We start from the raw sequence: 23,395 nt of genomic DNA, 5'->3' as shown, positions 1-23,395 counted from the left end.
TACTTTGTTTTGTTTGACATCCATCTTTCATGCAGAACAATGGGAAAAATGGAGAAGATCACATATTTTCCGACTGAAGCATGCTGACTGCATGAATACGGTGGTATTCCATCCACTGTGGAAATATGCCTACTGTCAGTTGTTGGCCGGCTTGTTCTTAGGAATGCCTGTTTATGGAAGTTGCTCTCTTCGCCTACATGTCAACCAGCAGGACCCGCAATGTTCTAGACTTCATTGTCTCTCATAAATACCTATACTAGAATGTATGATTAGCAAAATAGACAACTTGATGCATTGAGGTCTCTTACTGCATTACGCTAACGGCTGATACGGCTGGTAATCGCTGTAAGTAACATATCGATGTTGATGGAGGGGGACCCGGGAATTAACCAGGTATCTCTAGGAGCAGAGTATCAGCATAGAGAGGAGGGGTTGACCACTTGTCAGTCTTTTTTCCAAGGGACATATTTTGGCGACTGACTTTTGCTCTAGCCTCCCTTCTCTCATCGGATATGTTCCTTTTTTAAACACTGATTCTGACCTCTCCTCGCCCTGTAGATCATTTTCTCTTCTTTTATCATAGACCTCGACCTTGTTCTACGCTTACAATGCAGTTAATAGTAGTATTCATTCTCAAATTGCTGCTGGTGATATTCATTCCCGTGAGGGCACCTCAATTCATGCGTTTTGGCTAAGCTAACGAGACTAGTATTACTTCATCTCGGCCATTTACAATGCATTCTTTCACCCGCTCAAGCTTTATCCAGGTCCTCGTCTAATGGCTGCCAGTAGAATTCCCATTGTCTATGGAGTCCTCACTGGCAAATCGACGGGGTGGTTGGTGAAGCTGCATGCAAAGTATGGCCCGGTAGTGCGCGTGGCTCCTAATGAACTGAGCTACTCTGATGCAAGTGCCTGGAAGGACATATACGGGAGCCACCCATCGCGCCCAGGAGGCATGCCGCGCGATCTTACCTTTTTCCGGGCAGTCGAGGACGAGAAGGGGATTCACTCGATCCTAACCGCCAACAACGAAGACCATGCGCGAATGCGCCGCCTATTTGCGCAAGCTCTATCCAAACGAGCTCTTGCGGAACAGGAGCCTCTGATCCTGGGCCATGTCCATCACATGATAGATAAACTCAAAATCCAGGCAAAGCAGAGCAAACCCGTTGATATCATTGATATATTCAACTTCACGCTGTTTGACGTCGTCTGTGACCTCCAGTATGGAGAATCTTTGCACTTGCTGGATGATTCAACTTACCACCCGTGGGTGCATAGCCATCTGGGAATCATTCGTAGTGCCTCCCTCATTGCATCGTTGGCGGATTTCCCTGCCCTCCGGTTCCTTTTTCGACTGATCCTTCCAGGGCTGGTTAAGGCAGGGCGTGAGAGTTACTTCCATATGCTAAATGAGCGACTGGATAAGCGCCTGGCTGCTGGTGTTAAGCGCCCGGATATCGTGCACTTCATTATGGAGGCCCGCACCGAGAACGATGGAATCTCTGAGGGAGAGCTGCGCGCAACTGCCCCAATCATCATGCAAGCCGGCAGCGAGACTAGCTCCACTGCGCTTAGTGGCTTCATGGCCCATATTTTGCAAGAGCCGAAGATCTTGCGCCAGGTGCAAGATGAAATCCGCGCAAAGTTTCACTCTCAGGAGGATATCGTGATGAAAACGCTAAAAGACCTCCCTATTCTAGATAAATGCATTAAGGAGACACTGCGCGTATACGCCGCAGTGCCAGGTATCCTCCCTCGGGTTGTACCTGCCCCCGGGGCCACGATCGCGGGGCAATGGGTGCCCTCGGGCATCAGAGTCTACGTCACCTCTTTAGCTGCATTTCGTTCGGCTGCCAACTTCCACGAGCCGGAAATATTTGCGCCGGAACGTTGGGACGCGAATCCAGATGCGAGATTTGCTCATGACAAGCGTGATGCCTGCAAGCCGTTTTCGGTTGGAACTAGGGACTGTGTGGGTCGCGAGTAAGTTTACCTTGAGATAGTGAACCTAATAATCATATTAACGAGTGTAAAAACAGAATGGCGCAGTATATGATGGCCCTGATTCTTTGCAATTTGATATTGAATTTCGACTTTGAGGCCGTGCCCGAGAAAGAACCCTGGTTCGCCAATCAGCGCATCTGGACGATTTGGGATAAGCCACCTCTGATGGTGAAATTGATTCCGGTCCAGAAATCTAATTGATGCAAGAGGTCAAAGGAGGCCGGACGTATACATTCACAAAGTACATGTATACTCGAACATCCACCAATAAGATTTTGGCAATTTTGATCATCCTCCACTAGCAAGCTCTAGTTCCAATTACCCAATAAGATCCCTTACTTATACATGACTCCATTTAATACGATACTGAGAGCTGTAAGCACTTGTAATGGGCAGCATCATCCCACATGGCCGTCAGTCTTGGCATTAATACTTATAATGCTCTACATCTCGAAAACGCATCTGAATTTAACTTCCAATTCTTCTTACCCAGCTGTTGTACAGCTGGTAACCTTGGAAGATGGAGCCTACAATTCCACCCACCTTTGAGCCCTACCTTCTCACCCCCCTGGACTATCTCCCTCCTCCGATGCACATGACTGCCTTTTTAACATTTGTCACAGACGATACTTCTCAGGCTATTCGAGTCTTGACAGCCGGGGTTTCACAATTGGTTGGTCACTTGCCTTTCCTCACTGGAAATGTCTCTCCTTCGACCACCTCTATTCCCGGCCGGCAGAACGTCCGCGAAGTCCAGCCATCGACAGCGGCAATTTTGGAGCAATACCCCATGTTGTCAACCAAGAACCACCACCAAAAATACACCTCTGTGATAGGATATGGGCAAAAAGTCTGCTACGATGATATCTTCACAGAGGAATATCTACCATTGCCACTACATATGGCCACTGCTACTGCCAGCCCAGTGTTCCGATTTCAAGCCAACATCCTTGAAGATGGGATCATCCTCTGCGCCAGTGCCCATCACATGGCTCTTGATGGGATTGGCCAATGTCTTGTTCTTGAAGCGTTGGCCTCCTGTTGTCGAGCCATTGGGGGCGATCTGTCCTCTAAGGACTTGCTCACTACACCTACTGCTGAGAAAGGCACCCGTAAGTTAATTCTGCAGGCGGCAACGTCCATTAACCCACAGAAGGGAAACTCTGGGGTCGGCCAAACTTGGGGAAAGCCCCTGCCTGGGGGGATGCAGGACCCGGTTAGCCGCAAGTTTGTTCTGTCGCCTGACCGTGTGTCGCAGCTTAAAAGCTTATGTTCTTCCCATCTCCTGCAAGACATCAACTCCGATAAAATCCTCTCGCGGAACGATCTCGTTCTGGCACTGATTTGGTTGTGCGTTATACGCGCTCGTACTTTGCTTGCCGGCCCTGGCAACCACATGGCACAATCCAGCCTGAGCACAGCAATTGATGTGCGTACGGCGCTGCGCCCACAACTGCCGCGTACCTACCTTGGTAACGCAGTGATGACCATTCCGCTTATAAGCCCCTTTTCCAATGCCGAGACGGTGGATTTCGATGATTCATCGCTTATCAAGGAGCTTTTGGGTTCCACTTCGGGAACCTCAGCCGTCGGACCCCGTCTGTCAGTCAATGCGACTCATCTGTCGCACTTAGCGCAGCTCGCTCTGCTCATTCATCGTGGGAACGCCTCTGTTGACAATGAATACCTGCGTCACCATCTCGCACAGATCCAATCTTCGCCTGACTGGTCCATCTCGGCGGCATCACGGCCAGCCGAGTTCGGACTAAGTAGTTTGCGCACGATCGGCACCTATCGATTGGACTTTGGGGCTGTGTTGGGCCAGGTGAAGGATTTTGATGTGCCAGATCCCCGGTTCCGGAGCGCAGCGTGGATCCTCCCAGCACGGTTCAAGGATGCGCCTTGGGATATCCGTTTGGTGCTGGAGCCCAAAACTTTAGATCTCGTGAAACGGGATCCAATGTTTCGGTGGGTACAGGGCGAAGAGAAATCAAAGTTGTAAATGCAAATCTTCCAAAAGTCGAATTAGTGGAAATGAAAGACTTGTTCTTCGAATATTCCTCCACGTGACTGATTGATGAATCTTCTCTACATTTACCAAAGATTTCATTGAAATCTGGCCGACACCGTTAACTGATTTACTTAGCTCTCTGTCATCTACTTGGGTTTCTATGTTTCATGCAATTCTTATAGTTTTAAATCAACCAATAAATTCATGATCCGATGACCTCAATGCTCATCTAGTAGATAAGTAAACACCAAGGAATCATTATTTACTTGACACGTCATTTAACCGCACCATCAATGCTGGTTTGTGCCAAATGAAATATGAATGCTGATCGTTCCACTTCGCGCTCTGTGGACAAAGCTCCAAATCGAAGTTGAAAACCAACTTAGCTAGTGTCAGTCGCATCTCAAGGTATGCCAGACTAATTAAAACCTGTTAGCAATGCGATATACCTGCTAGGTTAAGACTCAGCAATAGGAACAACTCACTTTTTCCCTAAACAATTCCGAGCTCCCATAGAAAATGGTTGCAAAGTGTCTCTCTGGTCGGCTTCAAATTGTGGGTCGGATTGTAACCATCGCTCTGGGAGGAATTCTTTGGCGCGGAGAAAGTTTGAATCACTCATGTATGATGCGTAGTGCGGAACGTGAACATTGGTCTATCTAAGTAAGTCATAGTCCCTCAGCTAGTATGATGAGATAGACACCCACATTCGCAGGCAAAAAATTGCCAGCAACCGTCGCGCCCCCAGGAGGGACCACTCGGGGCAAGTGAGCAGCCATGGGCGAATACAGTCGTAGGGACTCGTCAATGACGGCATCCACATATGGTAAACTGGCGCATTTGGCGTTTGTGATGTCTGAGTCACGAGAAAATGTCTTCCGTACGAGCTGAGATAGCTGTGCTAGTGCATCGCGGTTGATGCAGAGGTAGTAGATGCAGCCGGAAAGGGCCGTGGCGGTAGTTTCGCTCCCCGCAAGAATGATACTACACATACTATCGTTAGCTCAATTACCAATATTTGCATCCGAAGCGAAACTGACAAGGTTGCATTGGCGTGGATCTCATGACGAGACATTTGGACTACATGCTTCTCTTCCAGTCTTAACTGTGGTGAGCTTTTTTCATCCGCGAGTCCATTCTTTAGCATAGCCGACATAAAGTCTGACCGAGTCGTTCCTTGCTCCATTCGGCGATCAGATCTTTCTGCACTAAGAGCAAAGTTTTGTTTCAGCTGTCGACGGAACCAGGAAGGGGTGCAGACTTCCTGCAGTGCAGCGAGGATGGGGAAATGGCGTATAGCGCTGAGAATAGTGGTTCCCATTATACTATCGAAGATGAACTCAATCCACGGATGGAGCTGGCTGTCATAAAGGCAGTCAAAGGTTTCGCCGAACATCAAATCCCCCGTAATATCGAAGGCGGCGAACTCAAGCCACGCCTTGATGTCTACGGCCTTGTGCTGGTGCGCCTGGCTGCGTAGGCGGGAGATGAACATATCAATGAAAACAGTGAGTCGTGGCTCCAGGTCACGAATCGCTCGGTCAGAGAAACCGTGCGCTAGTATTCGCCGCTGCCTGCTATGATCTTTATTGCTGAGAAACCCACCAACTGCATCTCGGGTAGGCATCAGTGAAGAGCCATAGACCTTGGGGTCTTTAGGGAACTGTGACACTCCTGGGCGAAATCCGTAGATGTCTCGGAACCCTTGCGCAGTATTGAACGACAGAGTAGTGGGTCCGGTTCTAACAACAGAACCGTAGCGATCATGAAGGGCAAGCATTTTCAAGTGATGGCGTCCTCGCATCAAGCTGAGCTGAGAGGGAAGATAAGAAAGGGCCCATAGCCTCGGACCAGGATACTGCGCAAGCGGAGACAACAATAACTCGTATACTAGCACATATGATACCCATAACAGAATCTAAGTCCATCAGCTCAGTTCGTATCATTTTTCCAGCATCAAATAACACTTACTGTAATGGAAATCGCAAGAGTCCCCGACCAAGAAAATAATATTTTCGTTGCTATTTCCACAATATAAACCATTATGCTTGCTACTATTCTGAGAATGCGGCTGTAGGGCTATGGTGTAAACCAAAGTGTTTGACTTAACAGATGAGGGGCAACTTATACATTCACGAAGTCCAAGACTTACAGTGCCTTTTATCTCTCACATCAGCTCGACCTGCATATTGGAGAAATTTTGACGTGTATCCGTTTGAAAATTTCCGAAAATACTTGTATATTTCACCACTTGAAAATTTTTATTACACGAGCCTGTTTAGGGTTAGGACAGATATTTTTAGACGGGAATTCTTGCTACACCTTCTAGATGAGGGTACCTTAGTCTAATGCTGTCAAAGGAAGTGGTTTGGGACCTACTTTTAGGTGTGTATTTAAGCCAGATTACGTTCAGTCTGTAAACAACGCAAACATAGACCCACATTAATAATTTAGCAAATCATGGTATTTTTACCATGCTTATTTGACAGGTGGGTCCCAGGAGAGTCCCATTGGAGATCTTCCTTCCAGCGAATTATCTCCTCTTCCCCGGTCGAGCTTTTAGGCACTTCTTTCCTAGTGCGCCCCATCACCTTTTAGTGGGCGAGTCGAAGCAGGACTAAGTACCAGTCCCGAAGCGTACACCCAATAAAATTTGGGTCTTGCTCAAGAGGGGGAGATGGATAACACGGCAGAGCATGCATGCTCCACGTTTTTGGCGTTCTTATATTAAAAAGGTAGAGGCGTCGCTTCAGGGGCTTTTCAACTTTCCAGGGTTCTTGTGAGCCATCATCATCTTTGCCTTCTCGTTCACACAACAAAAGCAATACTCATACGAAAAAATCATGGAGTCGGACTCGGTGACAATATCCACTTTTCGCATCAAGGATAGCGCAATCCTCCTTATATATGCACTTTTGACGGCTTTGCCCGTTTGGTATTTGACAGCGTATCTGGTTTCTCCCCTTCGCCGCGTTCCTGGTCCTTTCCTGGCAGGTAAGCCTCTAAGTACCTCCTTGCCTCTGAGTGGACTTTTGGCTCCGTTTGATTCATCGTCATCAACTGACTTCTCTTCCAATTCTAGGATGGTCTAATTTGTGGCGAATTTTTCATGTGCGGCGGGGAAAATACCACCTCGTTATTGCAGATCTTCACAAACAGTACGGCCCGGTGGTTCGTATCGCTCCAAACGTGGTGGATCTTGATTTCCCGGAGTTGACAAAGACTGTATACAACACGAAGCAGAATTATGTCAAGGTACACGTCCTATACTGAGTATAAAGGTTATCAATATTGACTTCATTAGACTAAATTCTACCATGGAAGCAGTGCCAGAAATAGTAGAAAAATCATTTATAATCTTTTCAGTGAATGCAAGCCAGAAATTCACGCCCGCGAGAAGCGACCTATTGCCCAGCACTATTCGATGACTGATATACTATCGCTGGAGCCACATATCGATCAGATGATTAGCTACCTATGTGAGCGCCTGGAGGAGAATTTCATGAATGGATCTAGCTCCAGTAAAACCTGTGATATCGGCGAATGGATCGCTTTCTGTGCGTCAATTACCTCGATAAAACTTCTCTACTACCATGCTGATATCAACAGATACCTGGGACGTTGTGGGAAAAGCTACATTCAGTCAGCCCATTGGTTACTTAGAGAAGGGCCACGACTTTGATGGCACCATCAAAACGGCCGATCTCGCTATGGACTAATTCAGCATGGTGGGCCAGATTCCTATCCTGGATCACCTGATGGATAAGAACCCAATTTACCGGATCGGCCCCCCAGCCTTCGGAAGCATTACGAATATCTCCATCCAACATCTTGTGGATCGACTCCAGGGAAAGGACGGCCATTTCAACGACCCACAGAAGCCTGACTTTCTTGATAAGTTCATCGAGGCCAAGGGAAAGTTCCCGGATATTGTAGACGATATGCAGATCATTTCATACTTGATGATCAACATGATTGCAGGAGCTGATACAACAGGCATTGCTCTCAATGCAGCTTTATATTTCTCTATGAAGAATCCTCGTGTGTGGAATCGTCTGAGAAGTGAAATCCCGGCATACAATCCAACTTCTGCAACCTCTGTTGTGCCCTTCAAAGTCGCTAAGGAATGCAAATATCTTGAAGTAGTGGTACGTGAATCTATGAGATGCCATCCTGCGGTCGGAATGCTTCTTGAGCGGTACGTTCCAGAAGGTGGTCTTAGTCTCCCGACCGGACAATATATTCCCGCCGGCTATGTTGTGGGTATAAACCCCTACGTCTTGGGGCGAAACCAGTCTGTTTGGGGTAAAGACGCCGATGAATTCCGGCCCGAACGATGGCTTCGGGATGAATCCCAGGAGACCGAGGAGCAGTTTCAGGACCGTCTACGCGCAATGAACAACGCTGATTTGGCGTTCGGTGCAGGCAGCCGTGTGTGTATTGGCAAGAATTTGGCCAACTTGGAGATTTATAAACTTCTTGCCACACTGATCTCACTATATGACATGAATCTCGCCCATGCTGAGAAAGAATGGGTCACCCATAACAGCTTCTTTGTTCGCCAACATGGTATTGAGGTCAAAATTTCTCGTCGTACCTAAGGATATATGCAGATACATGATTTTTTAGCGATTGGGGACATCTTATTCCGGCCGCCGCTGCTTTAAGTAGATCAGGAGAAGAGTGTCAATGGCGGAACATATGTTGGAGAAAATGGTTACATTATGTAAAAGTCGGATGGTTGAGATCTCCCTATCGCCTATCAGTTGCAAAAAGTGGTAAAAATTGATGTTCATTCTTAAATGAACCTCACTTATCTATAGAGATGTTAAGCGATCTGCGGTCAGATCGCAGATCGCAAATTTATTATATTGTCAAATGGAGGTCTGACTACCAAAGGAATAGTGGATTCTAGTGGGCAAATGAGAGTGCAGTATGCGTATGAAAAGTGTATGTGTGTGTGTGTAACTATGGTAGAAATCCCATGGTGGGATTCCAACATGGAAGCCAATTTCGAATATTGCTGTAATTTTCAATCGCTTGCAGGATTAGTGTAGTTTCTCTCGCTGGTTAAGTGTGGGTCTTGTAGTCCTGAATAGCGGGGGGCTAGCATTAGTGTATGATTTCCAATGTTTTGAGCCGAAACCCCCCTTCTCCAACTACCAAGTCTCTTCCACTTTCCAGCCCCATCCCTATTCGCGGAGCTATTCATTCCAAATGTCTTTCACGAGTCTGCCTCTAGAGATCTTGTCTCATATTTGTGAAGATCTGGAACCTCAGGAGTGGGGTGCGCTCAGAATCACTTGCCACCAAATACATAGCAGTACACTGGAAGCCTATGCAACGCGCTACTTCAAGGTTTTGCCACTTCTTCTCACTCGTGAAGGCCTTGACGATCTGGAGGATGTTGCAGCAAGTGAAACTTTACGAGGCTGGGTTCGAGAAATTCGGATCATCCCAAACCTGTTCGAGGGGTGGCCAGAATATGATAAGGAACGTTTCAAAGAGCCAGGATTGTCGCATCGGAAAGTGCAGAGGATGTTCCGAAAAATACGCGGTGAAAAGGAAGAATCAACATCGAACAATGATGAGGCTGAGCTTGACGCTCTATTTGCCTCTTATCAAGCTGCACTAGAAGGACATCGTGCTATTATTGACTCGGAACTTGCTGTAGTTCTTGAAAAATGCCTGCCGCGCCTCAAAAACGTCACCACAGTCTGCTTATGGTGTTACCCTTTTGAATTCCTCATAAAAGCCAACCCTCGATTATTTCGCTGCCTTGGCTTGCGTGAAATAAAGAACCGTTTCAACATCGATGAGATGAGTGGTAATATAGACTTCTGGGGCTTCAAGCAGAATATGTTATCCATGCCTCTAGGCTTAGCATTTTCACAAGTGGCCCAGGCTATAATCAAATCTAGCCACAAGGTCCGCGCCCTCCACACGTGCGGCAATATGGAATGTGGCATAAAGTTGGGGTCTATAAAACTATCAGAGTCGCAGTATCAATCACTGCTACCGCTCTTGACCGACCTGACTACTCTACATATGTGCATTCGCATTAAAGATAACGAGAACGACATATTTGATGAGAGCGCCTTCAAACATCTTCTCAGTATGCTGGTCACAGTCGCACCCAAGTTGAAGGTTCTGACCTTCGCTTAATGGAGTCCCTTGGAAGAATTGTCTCCTCTCTATTTTCAGGATCTCTCCCAGAACATCCAGTTTTCCCAGCTAGAAGAACTTCATCTTCATTCCGTCGAGCTGACTGTGGAAAATCTCAAGCGCTTTCTTCGGACAGCAGCGCCAACCTTGAGGCGGCTAAGTATGAAGAACGTCAGCCTGACAGATACGATAATCGGAGCACGAGATCCAGGCCCTCTCACAGAAGAGAGGAGTAGTTGGGGTTCTTCGCTATCTCTCGAAGTCATCGACAAGATCCAGGAACTCTGGAAACAAAGCTTCGAGTTTTTGGCAGATAGCCCCAAGTTGCAGTTTGTCCAATTGTCCAGTATTGGTTACCGTGGAAGAGAGATCATTTTGCATGATGACCTGTATCTGGAACGCGGGCAGCCGGATGCGCAGCCGGTTTCAAATGCGAAGCATCCGGTCATCTGGTCAGAGATCTATTCCGATCCTACCAGGGGTCGTTCATTGAACATAGCTTTCAGTTTCAATGCTGAAACGGCGAATATATCACTCAAAGGATGGATCATGCAGCTGAGGATGGAGATGTGCAATCCAGCAGGCCGTATAGTTACCAGACTTCCGGGGACTAGCGGTTTGAGCTTCAACCAAGAAGGTGTTAGGTCCGAGTCCTCTACTACGCTCCCACCGCGGGGACCGGGAGACCCCAGACCGATGACTTTCGTTCATATGCGACAATAGACTCCTCTTTATTATCCATCAAATGCATCCCTTCCACAGCAAACTCTAAGCTCCAATCCATCCCATAATGATGTCTTTCTGGTGGAAGGCCATTTTAAAGGAAACAGAAGGGAAACAGAAGGGAAAGAAAACAAACATTTGATGGAAACGTATGAATAATCCTGCCTAAAAGGGTAAAGCACTTAATGTCGACTAAAGTCAACACTACAGTGATTTTAGCAAGAAAGGGAGTGATTGTAGTAATTCCCAAAAAGAAATGAAATATCATCGGGGCTAGATGACATCGAGTGTGAAGGGCTAAAGCTAATCTTAGATTCAGAACTAGCTAGGCATATGCTGTTTACAAAATCCTTGAAGAACGTAAACAATTCGGGGTGGAATCGTGAGGTATGCGGTTTATCAAAGGGCCGATATTAAGGGGTGTGCTGCGTATGTCAGCAGGACCCATAATGTAACGTGCGTCACGGTTGACCGAGCGTCCCGGTTGATCGAGCGACGCATTTGGAACTTAAAAAATCTAAGATTTTCAACATCAACTTTTAACACCAAAACATGAATTAATTATCTATTTAACGCGTGTAGGACACTAGGTATATATATGGCCTTTGGTTCCACAACCTGAACAGGTGACGAGTCGCCTAATAGTAGGTAAAGTAGGCAATGGAACATCTTCTATAGGTTGTCCAGGAGCATCCTCTAGGGATATATATTCAACTCTACCATTCTCCTGAGCAACCACGCTTTGCTGCAATTCCTCCAAACTCCGAAGACTCCCTTCATGGCCTCTGTGCTTCTTGCTAGCCGCTCTCTTTTTTATCTTTCTCTTCGCAGTATTCTCCAATCGCTGAATACGGTCTTCCATCATCATCATCCGAATCGCCATCTGAGTATGCGCATCTTGCGACCGATAAATTTGTCGTTTTAGAGGTGAAGTTAAAGCTCCTGAGGAAGATTCGAGTTCTTTCTTGATAGCAGAATTCGATTTTTGGACTTTTGAGTAGCTCCAAGGCCGATTTGAGTCACTGCTGCTTGAAGAAGTAGGGCGTTGAGGGTGGTCGTGAGGGGGGTCTTGAGGGGGGTCTTAAGGGTGGTTTTCGACCATGATATTCAGCTTTTCTAAAACATGATTAGCATCCAGGGGTACTAAACCAGCGCCCCTGAAGCTATTCACTATAGTAGATGCTTTAAATGTTGCTTTGCGTGTATAAGGATAGATTTGGAGGAAATCATCCTTATCAATAGAATCCACTCCATTCTATATTTCAGCACTAATCAGGCCTCCATATACCTTTTTAAGCACCAAAAAACATCCTACATCAAGAGGTTGTAATAGATGGGATGAATGAGCTGGCATACATAGACAAATAATATCGTTGTCCGCGCATAGTTGGTCGAATTCTGGCGTACGATGCGAAGAATGACCATCTAAAACCAACAGAATATATCTCCCTTTCTGGACCAAATTAGGTATAAAGTGGCTTTTCAGCCAATCTAGACCTATTAGATTTGTAGTCCAACCAGTTGGGCTAGTATTTAGTGACCATTTAGGGGGTAGATGGTCAAACCAACGCTCCATAAAATGTTTCCCTTTTAGGATGATATAGGGCGGAAGCGCAACACCTTGGGCGTTGATAGTCTCAATAACAGTAACCCACTCTCGATTTCCAGCTTGAAGAAGCCTTCGTTTACCATGGTAATCTGAGGAGCATATAATATACTCTGAAGATATAACACCTATCGCAAATCCAGTCTCATCGAAGTTATAGATATCCTCTGAAAGGATACCATATTTTGTGACTATATTCTGGACGAGATTAAACCACCCTTGGATGACTTATGGATCTTCTGTCTGCGCCCTCTGGATATCAAGCGCCCGAGATTTTCGCGTATGAAGAGATTCGGTGCGTTAAAGGAATCCTGTCACCCAGTTTTTGCCAACTTTAGGGGGTGTGTCGGAGGGGACAATTTCGCGGGCGCGGAGGAGCAGATTCGCCATATTTCGGCACATTTCATGCGAAAAAGCGAATCCTCTAGCGTCCATATCAAGGAGCCATTTTTCCATCGATTTCTCCTCACCTTTAGAGAATTTATGGCGAGAATGGCGAGTTATGGCCTTCGATTTGCGACCTTGGATTCGCGCTTTCAAAGTTGAGACAGGAACTGAAAAGGCGCGAGCAGCGGCAGCAGCAGAGGAGTATCGTTCATCTTTAATAACCTGAATTGCTAATAAGACTTTACTCTCCTGCTGCTCCAAATCTTTCGATTTTTGAGTGCGAATTAGAGGCATTGTTGGTGTTAGAAAAAGGAGGGTCGATTTCGGGGTAAATATTTTGAGGTGTCGCTCGGCCAACCGGGACGCTCGGTCAACCGTGACGCACGTTAGGGATGTTAGGCAGATGGCAGATAGTATCTGCCATCTGCCAACTCTGCCACCCCTTTTTAGTATAGCAGATAAAATGGCAGATATTAGTCATCTCCGCCATCTGCATCTGCCATCCAAAAAATGGCAGATATATCTGCCATGCCAAGCGGCAGATATGGTAGATATGGCAGATGTATCTGCCAATTATCATACGATATCATGTGATTATAATATCGCTAGACAATTTTCTTCTACCCTAGTATAAACTTGTAACGGCGTGGGTTGCAAGAAGGCTGAGAGAGGCAATGGACTCTCTACATAAGCTGGCTGAACCAGCTGTCAGGGAAGCAGGGGTTCCCCGGATAAGCTAGTTAGAGATTTGCTGTGAAGGGCTAAAGCTAATCTTGAATTCAGAACTAGCTAGGCACATGCTATTTACAAAATCCTTGAAGAACGTGAACAATTCGGGGTGGAATCGTGAGGTATGCGGTTGGTGGGTCACGTGGTACAACCACGTGATCTGTGTCATGTGCACACCCGACTCGTTTTTTACGAGTCGGGTGTGCACATGACACAGATACAGCTAGAATACTAAAAATACAGCATATTTTTCATAAATTATGTAAAAAAGGTGTCTCCACTTTCGTGGGCCTAATGGGCTTTTCGTGGGCTTTTTGGGCTTGGGCCGGCTAACCAAAGCCCACGTGGGCCGGCCCAATGGGCTTGCAGAAGCCTATAGGGAGGATGGGGCGGGTTCGGGTGCGGGTTTCTGCGGGTTACGGCATAGCCTACGCCTGGATAAGGGGCTATGCTGTTATAATAGAACTGGAGAAACGTATTTATAATCAGGCGAAAAGCGCCGGCCAGTTAATCGAACGTACATGATTGTGATAAGACTCTTCCATGACTGACGCTAATAGGCAGATCCCCACAGTACACGTACGCGCCGGAGTCGACGAATTATTTTACTGGATTGCTTCGTGACCATTTCCTGCAGGTGGGGGCGCACGGACCGTCTATAGTTCTGCCACTTCACACCGTGGACACAGGGATTCATAAATTTAGCACAGCGACGTCTGTTGTATTCTTAGACAAAGATATCCACAATCTCTGGCAGATTTAGAGCCAAAGTGGTGTCATGGTTGTTAAGAGTTGAGGGAGAATGAAGTTGATCTAGATGGAAAGTGTAGATTCAATGTTCCAAGGTTGTTAAAATAACATTTGAATGCAATTAAAGCACTTGACCGCAAGTCGATCCATAGCCCAGTTGCGGAAACTCCTTATTTCTGCGACGCAGTATACAGCTTATGAAACTCAGAGTCGCGCCCTAACAAGGCCTCGGGGGTATCGAACTCCACCACTGTCCCCTGCCGCAGAAGCGCCACGCTGTCGAAGCGCCTAATATGCCGCAACCGATGCACAACGGCAATAACCGTCTGTCCCACGCACTCCTGCTCAATTATATCCAGCATTCGGGCTTCGGTTTCCCAGTCAACATTGCTAGTCGCTTCGTCCAAGATGAGAAGCGGGCTCGGGTTCATCAAGGCCCGGGCCAATGCTAGCAGCTGCTTCTCGCCGTATGACCAGTCCAGCTCGTCAAGAGTCGCGTCTAGCCCCCCTTTCCGGTGATCGATTCCCAGAGGCCAACTATCTTTATTGCTATGACAATCCGCTCCTCTGACAACTTGCCCGTGGGGTTGAAGCTGTCGCGTATTGTGCCAGGGAGAAAAAAGGGGTCCTGCGGGATAACGGTGACCTTTGTGCGGAGTGAGGCTGGGTGGATGGTAGATATATCCACACCATCAATGGTAATGCGGCCCTTGGAGACTTCGAGCATACGCAAGAGGGCCATGATGAGGGAGGTCTTGCCGCTGCCGGAAGGACCACAGATAGCAATCTTATGACCAGACGGGATGTTCAATGAGAGACCTGAGAGAATAGGGGTTGCGTGTAAACTAAATCACAGAATCGTTGTTAGCATTTGTTAGTGAATCACCCTTCGTCTTTACATACCCATATCTTACATCCACACTATCAAAGCAAATCTCTGCGCGTGATAGCCAACCTGTTTCCACTCCCTCCGACGCCTCGATAGGCGTCTCTATCATAAATTCTTGTACGCGCGCTACCGCCCCAAGTGAGATCTCCATCTGGGTCCACGACTCGATGGCCTGGTTTAGGTTCTGACTGATAGAAATGATCAGAGTCAGGGCCACTCCGATATCACCAGCGCTAAATTGGTCCTTGAGTGTGGTTACAATCGCGACAAGGATAACTGCAAAAATCATGACTAGCAGATCCAACACCAACTTAAGGCCCTGCTGTATGCAGAATAGCATATAGAACGGCTTCTGGGTCACGTCAAGTTTGGAAAGACATAGCTTGTGGAACTGTGGCTGCCACTGCATGCTTTGGATAACCAAAAGTCCACTGACAGTCTCTTGGAATTGGGAGAAGAGAAGTGCTTTGGCTTCGATATCTAATAGGCGGACTTGGCGGGATGTCCGGAGGTAGCCATACTGTAGAACCCAGATCGCGAGTAGCATAAATGGGAGTGCGATAGTGATGTATTTGCCAACCACGCAGAGGATTACCAAGCTAACGATGCAGAGACTGAGGGCTAGATAAATGGTGTCAAAATAAAGACATTGGTCGTCTGTATTTAGTGCCGACTTACCTTCCGTGAAATTCAATGCAGTGACCGGGAGCGAAAAGTCGATGAGCTGCATATCTTGACTAAAGCGGTTCATAATGGTTCCGCTATCGGTCTTCTGGAAGAAACTAAACGGGGCACTAGAAGTCATTCAGTAAATAAAGAGCCTCAATAACTGATTTTTGGTTAAGGTACCTTAGAACAGATTGTAATAGGTCTGAATGCAAAGCAAGCGAGGTGTTGCCGACGATCTCGACGATCAACATCCTAAATCAAATAAGCAATCCTTTACAAATCTCAGCGGGAGAAAATAAGAACCTACCAGCACCCAGCTCCGAGGGAGAGAACTGCTAACAGAGTAATGACTGTATAAACCCCGAGGTATTTTCCCAGATCAGAATTCGGATCAGTTTTATTTGCATTGGACCACCATTCTAACCAGATTGCTAGAAAGAACCATTCATGAGCTTTATTACTCGAGACCAGACATAGCAGCAACTTACAGGAGAATTGAGTCGTGAAGCCATACGAAATTGAGAGCGCAATAAAGAGGCCGACTTGCAGAAGCCCTGCTTTGCGCCCGTAGTAGCTGTAGACGGACCAGCTACCGTTTCGCCTTGCCAGGTTGTGCTTCAACAAGGTTGATTCAGAATCGCTCTCATCGCTCTCTTCGCTACTTGACTGCCTGGACAGTGGCTTTGTTTCCGTTGCTTCATTGGGGTCTTGGCCGCACACTTCGTCATGTTTGTCATTTTTATCAGGTTTCTCATCAAGGTCAGACTGTGTATACTCGGGTAGCTGGTCTATCAATTCCGGGTACGTGCATTGCAGAACCTTGTGACCATTGTCGAGAAGAATAACTTCATCGGCATACGGAAGGAGTGACCCTAAAACTTCCACATTAACAGCAATAAAACAAGAGCTTTGAGGTATACTCACGGGTATGAGTCGCAAGAATCACAGTTGTACTCGTCCGTCGGAAAATACCATTTTGACCAAACAGCTTCTCGCCTACCAGCCGGGTATTTTGCGAGTCTAGTCCACTGAATGCGTCATCCAGAACCACATTTGGGAGACGAGAGTAAACTGCGCGCGCAAGAGCCTGGATTCGATCAGCACTTGTTAGGGAATATATGTGCTGAAGTTCCTCTCACCACTCGCTGTTTTTGTCCTCCGCTGAGAGATATTCCACCGCTACCAGCCATGTGCATACTTCCCTTGGGGAATTTACTGATATCGTCCACGAGTCCACATGCTACGATGCTAGCATTATACCACTTCTGATCCAATGCTGTCCACCCGGTGATGTTATCCTGGATAGAGGCGTTCATAATCCAAGGGCTCTGTGGACAGTAGGCTATATTTGCCGGAGCAAGATGCATAGTGCCACTTGCAATTTGGGTTTGGCCCATAATTGTCTCCAAAAGAGTGGACTTTCCACAACCAATAGAGCCCATGACCATAATGATCTTACCTGTGGGAATGGAGAGAGTTAGGTCGTGAAGAACGGGGGTACTTTCTGCTGTCCAAGATATGGATGCGTTCTGGAATGATAAGAACTTATCGCATGGAATCGTCATAATGGGGGATTTGACAGCCATAGAAACCCTGGAAAGTTCGATATTGTCATCCATTGGCAGTGAGTCGGTTTGTGCTAGGAGAAAATCCCTTGATCTTTCTAGCAGGCAATACTCCTGAATCCGATCGAAGCAGCCAATAGACTGTGCTAGTGTGGGGAGCGACTGAATGAATGTCATCAGAGGACTTGTTAAAATGGAGATGAGAGATAAGGTCGTGAATGCCTGCGTGGTGAGGATCTGGGTATCATGTTTGACCACAGCGATAATCGAGTATAGTAGAAAAACCGTATACGGTGCAAGGTCCACAGAAACAGACGCTGCCCGAAACAGAATTAAAAGATGTTAGTGCTTTGCTCAATTGATTCTGTCATTTAATCAATCCCCTCCACACAAGCGGATTGAGGAGCTTGTCAATATGATCTGACAGGTAGGAAGCCCACGTGGCGGAAAGTAAAGAGGAAGGAAAGGAATTTGCTCTTATAAGAAGGGGAATCAACCTCGACTTACATAGCATGACAACTCCCACAATAAGCTTTCGGAATCGTTTGGAGGCACTGAGTTCAACCTTCCGGTACTTATTAATAATGTCAAACAAGACAATTTCCAATCCAAGCATCTTGACAGCTTTGATATCCCCAAGCATCGCAGTAGTAACTGCCAAACGTTCCTGGATATGTCCTACCCATTTCTTTTGGGCCTCTCCACATCGAGCGGATACCGGGGTAGTGGCAAGAATACATACCACGGCAATAATAGCCGGGAGAATACAGGCTACATACACTTGTATCTCTAATAGCCAGATGGCAATGATTATAGACAGGAGAGAGGCCCAGATCTCATGCAGTGACCGCATACTGGATGTAATACGCGTCGTGTCCGTTCCCATTAGGGCAACCGCATCTCCAGCCTTTGAGCCGGTGCTTTGCAGCGCCAGTGTCTGCTCATGAATCATGGCGATAAGACCTGAGCGGACGGCAGTCGCGAGCCGACTGGCCTCGCGATAGTATGTTGCTGTAGAGACAGCAACACCAGTATAGACAAGTGCGTACGCTCCAACTAACGCATTTCCGTATCGCTGTGTCTCCGCTGTCGTCGGATCGGCCATCCAATTAATGGTGGCTGATAACAGAAAAGGCTGACAGAAAGTGAACCCCGCGAGTAGAATACGGGGGATAATCGCAGAGAGAAGGGGCCGGTAGTATGCTCGAAAAGTCGCTTTGATCAGTCGATATTTGCCGTGGGATGTGGACCAAGTCTGTGCCAGACGCGCCTCTGCGCAATCTCCCAGTAACTTGGAATCAATATCCGGTAGATCTTGTAGGGAGATAATGGAGTGATAGGCGTTTCGGAATAGCGGGAGGACCCATACGAAGAGGTTGCGTCCCCAGAAACCATGGAACATTTCAACCGAAACATTTCTCTGGAGCGGTTGGAGGAAACTGACTTTCCGAGCAGATTCCAGGATGGTAATCAGAACAACAATAATATAGATGGCCGTGAAAAGCCCTCGGGGAATAGGAATTGAGGGGATGAGCCATAGGGTCCGCACGTGCGGTATAATGAGAATAGACAAGGCCGAAAAATATATGACGAGTGTGTCAGAAGGCCGGATTGTTCGTTGATCCTCAAGAAATGACAAAATTATTGCTGCGAGGGTGGTGGCTAAATTAAGTGCTGCTGCTGGAGTTGAAACTTTGGTGTGTAAAGCTTTGGTCTGCACTTGGTATACCGTAAAGATGATTTGCAAGACAAGAAGGACCGTCAAGAGCAACTAAAATTTGGTAGACACTAAATAGATGGACTTCATGGTCATGGAAAAAGAAAAAAAGCATACATACCGATTTGTAGATAGCAAGTTTAAAGGATTTCGACTTCACTGGCGAACGTTGCAAAATCGCGAGTCGAGGCATAAGCCATAGTAAGAAAATAATGGACGGCAGAATACTGAAAAGAATCTCCTCAAAGACAAGAGTAAAGTCGAATGCTCGACAATTGGCATCAACTCGAACTTCGAATAGATTATCACTATTGACCGGGCAAAGGTTCGACGCCATCCTTACCCGAATGTTGTAATTGTATCTCAAGGCTCGAGTGACAGTCTCAAACTTTTCTAGTTATGGCGGGGAAATGGCGAGTTTTTAGTGCTCTGAGGGAGATAAGATAATACGACCAATCACAATGCACTGAGCTAGTAGCTTAAAGGAGGCGGCTTTGACCCGTCGGACCTCCGGTTTAGTTTACCAACAGAAGAGCATTCTCAAATCTCATTTTTACAGAATCAATTTTCATATCTAGCTTACAGCAATTCGCTTTCATCTGGGATGATTAACGGGTGCATTCAGTTGATTTTTTTTTTTTTAGAAATTGAACAAGGTAGATCAGCCCGCCCCGCTTACAGTGGAGACCAGGCGAGTGGGGTACTCTTGTGGATCAAGCTATACATTGTCTCTGCGAAGGGCTAATACTAATCTTGAATGCAGAACTAGTGATGCCGACAAACTGTCTTTATTAAGCTTGAAGAGAAGAGTGTCATAGGTTAAAAGAATACCTTGACAAATGATGTTTAGTGTAGGATCAAGAGTGGCACTATATAAGTAGAACCTGCGTATGATTTCTTGAGAGCGAAATCATTATAGTCTTTTGGCTCAGTGGGATGGACGTGGACGCAGGCACGATCCCTTCACAAAGAGAGAGAGACTAGCTATGGACATGTGGCAATATAAGGGATGCGGGTGCGGGTGGCACGTGACGAGCATGAGTGGCACAGGCATGAATGCTAAAGCAGGCACCAGCCTGGATTTAGATCTTCGATTGGTCCTAGAGATTTCCAAATGGTTAGTAAAAAGGATGTTTCGAATAATATGTCTTATAACACACCATAACAATATCCTAGACATGTGCATGGGTTGGGTATGGGTCAAAATTCATACCCATACCCAACTCATCAGGGGTAAGGTAAACCCATACCCATACCCAACCTAACCCACGTGGGTATGGGTTGGGTATGGGTCCCATATGGGTATTTTTGATGCCTTAATGCCTGATTTTCGCCTCAACCTAAACTAAATTAGGGTAATTAGTGCCTTAGTGCCTAATTTTTGCCTCAATCTAGTACTAACTGTAACAGGTTGAATCCTGGTTGTCAAATGGAGGTCGACTACCAAGGAATAGTGGATTCTAGTGGGCAAATGAGAACGCAGTATGCGTACTAAAGTGTGTATGTGTATCGATTGTAGAATGGAGGAATCCCATTGTGGGATTCCAATGCTGACTAAAATAGACTAACTGTAAATGGAATCGGGCCTTTGACACACCCCTTCAGTTTTCACCCCTCCAAGGTGTAAACTGGCCTTAAACACAGGGCCGATTTGGGCTGTTGAATCGCCTCAATTCCCTCTAAAAACACAGTCTATATCCTGATTTAGGCAGTTGATGCTCTAAATCCTCTGAATCTAGGGGTAAGACCCTAGATTAGAGCAGTTCACTTATATCTTCCAAATTGAGAAGACGAATCCAGGCGTCAAATCTCTGTTTTGGCAAGATTTTCGTGAAGCCATCTGCCACCATAAGCTTTGTTGGGACCCATCTGATCTTAATACGTCCTTCCTGCACCTCCTGGCGTAGCCAGCTGCGGTGTATGTCTATGTGACGTAGCTTGGTCTCAAATGCTCCCTCTTTAGTGAGCAGATCAACTGTTCTCTGGTTGTCGCAGTCGAGAGTTATATTATCGTATTCCATTTCTAGTCCAACATGGACTAGTACTCTCTTCCACCATACCAGTGTTTTGGCTGCGTCCGATAAACCAAGCAATTCTGCTTCGGTAGTGGACGTCGTCACCGTCTTTTGTTTAGACGCCTTCTAATCTATAGGGCCGCCGAAGAGCATGTATATCATGCCTACAGAGCTCTTACGGTCTTTATGGTCACCATAAGATGCGTCACTAGCGATGGTTAGTGCCGATGTGCCTATAGATTGGTGGGTTGCGTCGTTGGTCTAATCCTTATTTCGGCCGAAATCAGGGTTAGAGGTGTCATCAGAATGGTGTCCTAAACCATATCTGAGTGCTCTGTTCTTGGTGTGGAACAGATAAGTGATTATCCTGTCTGCCGCAGCAGAATGCTGCGGACCTGGGTTCTGCAGGAATTGGGCCAGTTTAGTGGCTGGTTTAGCTACATCAGGCCTGGTTATAGTAGCTGCATACTATATTAAACCAATCTTTTCCTGGTAGAGTTTGATCGCATCAGGCGATGTAGTTCCTTTATATAGTAAGAGTTCTTCAATTGGCATTGGTATAGCCATTGATGGTCGGTTATTTAGGCCGAAACTGTAACAGGTTGAATCCTGGTGAACTATCACGTGGTTGTACCACGTGACCCACCAACCGCATACCTCACGATTCCACCCCGAATTGTTCACGTTCTTCAAGGATTTTGTAAATAGCATGTGCCTAGCTAGTTCTGAATTCAAGATTAGCTTTAGCCCTTCACATATGAGATATAGTCTGGTTTATAGTAAACACCATATTTCTTGCTGGGTCCTAGTCTATATTTCGTTTAGGGAGGGTTCGTTGATCGTCTAGGCGGTTATTTTATAGGGTTTATATGTATGAACTTCCTTTCTATAAAGTTTATTATAGGGAGTTCCTCTATCTAGAATATAGATAGGTTGTTGGTGGTAGGCTCCTTATATTTTCTCTTATTTTCCTAGGTAGTTATCGATATCTATATTCCGTTGATGAATCCTAGGAGGTTTAGTAGTAGATATACTAGGGTCATTCGGCATACTTTAACTCCTTTATATACTGAAATCAATTTTTTGTATAAGTATTCATCTATTCGCCATAAGGGATTGATTATATATTAGAGCTTATAGAGCTTATTAAGTAGTATCTTGAAGTATTGGTGGAGGCTCTTATTAGGGTTCTTTTGGATGGTTGTTCTAAGGTTTTAGCTGTCCTATAGTTATTTCTGCCTTCTATAGAACTCTGGTCCTTCGAAGAATTCCCTAAGTTTCTCGCACGACTCCGCGAAGGTTCTCTCCTATAGGGAGTTCGTGAAGTAAAACTCTAATGCCGGTCTGTCGGTTGACTAGGTTATTACCGAAGCAGACAGCTATTGATATCGTTTCTGTACGTATATAATAGGTGTATGCATATTGGGTAAAAGTGAAGTGTCATTCTAAAATGCTCAGATGAAAGAAGATATAGTAGCTGCCATGCCAAGATCACATGATCTTGGTATGTCAGCTGATATTCGTTCCAACACTTTCTTTATTAACTATACTAATAATATAGAGATATCTACGAATCGTGGTATAAATATCTAATAGAAGTTAGCGAATCTAATAAAACCACATACTTCTCGGATATTAGTAGATGCTTCCTATAACTTAATAGCTTCAACTTTCTTCGGGTGTGAAGGGCTAAAGCTAATCTTGAATTCAGAACTAGCTAGGCACATGCTATTTACAAAATCCTTGAAGAACGTGAACAATTCGGGGTGGAATCGTGAGGTATGCGGTTGGTGGGTCACGTGGTACAACCACGTGATAGTTCACCAGGATTCAACCTGTTACATCGGGTCTATATATAGACCTTCTCTAGCTTATATAATAAACCCTAGGTATTTCATAGAGCTCTATTTAAATTCAGATTTCTCGATATTATATTAAAGTCTAGTATCTCTTAGCTTCTAGAGCACCTCGCGTACTTTTCGTCTATAATCTATGATCGATCTATTAGAGTAAATAATAATATTATCTATGTAAAGGGCTAAAGCTAATCTTGAATTCAGAACTAGCTAGGCACATGCTATTTACAAAATCCTTGAAGAACGTGAACAATTCGGGGTGGAATCGTGAGGTATGCGGTTGGTGGGTCACGTGGTACAACC

The 23,395-nt window shown here is 46.0% G+C and overlaps 7 protein-coding genes across 7 annotated transcripts; 5 read left to right on the top strand and 2 right to left on the bottom strand.

Annotated features, from left to right (window-relative positions):
• Positions 1-608: 608 nt before the first annotated feature.
• Positions 609-2,211, top strand: N7495_001993 (cytochrome P450; the record flags this gene model as incomplete). Its single annotated transcript, XM_057204663.1, has 3 exons — positions 609-662; positions 710-1,989; positions 2,046-2,211. 3 exons carry the CDS (start codon positions 609-611, stop codon positions 2,209-2,211), a joined length of 1,500 nt encoding a protein of 499 aa, XP_057065270.1.
• Positions 2,212-2,530: 319 nt separating this feature from the next.
• N7495_001992 (uncharacterized protein) lies at positions 2,531-4,012 on the top strand (the record flags this gene model as incomplete). The annotated part of the gene is made up of 1 exon (XM_057204662.1): positions 2,531-4,012. The coding sequence occupies one exon, from the start codon at positions 2,531-2,533 to the stop codon at positions 4,010-4,012; it is 1,482 nt and encodes a 493-aa protein (XP_057065269.1).
• Positions 4,013-4,279: 267 nt separating this feature from the next.
• Positions 4,280-5,939, bottom strand: N7495_001991 (cytochrome P450; the record flags this gene model as incomplete). Its single annotated transcript, XM_057204661.1, has 4 exons — positions 4,280-4,439; positions 4,507-4,676; positions 4,729-5,005; positions 5,062-5,939. Coding segments are annotated over 4 exons (1,485 nt in total), but the record flags the coding sequence as incomplete, so codon positions are not given.
• Positions 5,940-6,864: 925 nt separating this feature from the next.
• N7495_001990 (cytochrome protein) lies at positions 6,865-7,740 on the top strand (the record flags this gene model as incomplete). Its single annotated transcript, XM_057204660.1, has 4 exons — positions 6,865-7,015; positions 7,104-7,276; positions 7,326-7,578; positions 7,631-7,740. 4 exons carry the CDS (start codon positions 6,865-6,867, stop codon positions 7,738-7,740), a joined length of 687 nt encoding a protein of 228 aa, XP_057065267.1.
• Positions 7,741-7,746: 6 nt separating this feature from the next.
• Positions 7,747-8,622, top strand: N7495_001989 (uncharacterized protein; the record flags this gene model as incomplete). The annotated part of the gene is made up of 1 exon (XM_057204659.1): positions 7,747-8,622. The coding sequence occupies one exon, from the start codon at positions 7,747-7,749 to the stop codon at positions 8,620-8,622; it is 876 nt and encodes a 291-aa protein (XP_057065266.1).
• A 616-nt stretch (positions 8,623-9,238) lies between these two features.
• N7495_001988 (uncharacterized protein) lies at positions 9,239-10,909 on the top strand (the record flags this gene model as incomplete). Its single annotated transcript, XM_057204658.1, has 2 exons — positions 9,239-10,168; positions 10,226-10,909. The coding sequence occupies 2 exons, from the start codon at positions 9,239-9,241 to the stop codon at positions 10,907-10,909; spliced, it is 1,614 nt and encodes a 537-aa protein (XP_057065265.1).
• A 3,642-nt stretch (positions 10,910-14,551) lies between these two features.
• N7495_001987 (ABC transporter integral membrane type 1) lies at positions 14,552-19,558 on the bottom strand (the record flags this gene model as incomplete). Its single annotated transcript, XM_057204657.1, has 11 exons — positions 14,552-14,863; positions 14,920-15,226; positions 15,285-15,891; positions 15,949-16,064; positions 16,120-16,191; positions 16,247-16,370; positions 16,428-16,811; positions 16,864-17,026; positions 17,079-17,821; positions 18,012-19,275; positions 19,343-19,558. The coding sequence occupies 11 exons, from the start codon at positions 19,556-19,558 to the stop codon at positions 14,552-14,554; spliced, it is 4,308 nt and encodes a 1,435-aa protein (XP_057065264.1).
• Positions 19,559-23,395: the final 3,837 nt, after the last annotated feature.

Source organism: Penicillium taxi (assembly GCF_028828555.1).
Source record: "Penicillium taxi strain IBT 34144 chromosome Unknown utg000002l_segment0_segment0, whole genome shotgun sequence".
NCBI lineage: Eukaryota > Fungi > Ascomycota > Eurotiomycetes > Eurotiales > Aspergillaceae > Penicillium > Penicillium taxi.
The sequence above is the reverse complement of the archived record's forward strand: the minus strand, read 5'-3'. Positions and strand labels throughout refer to the sequence as shown.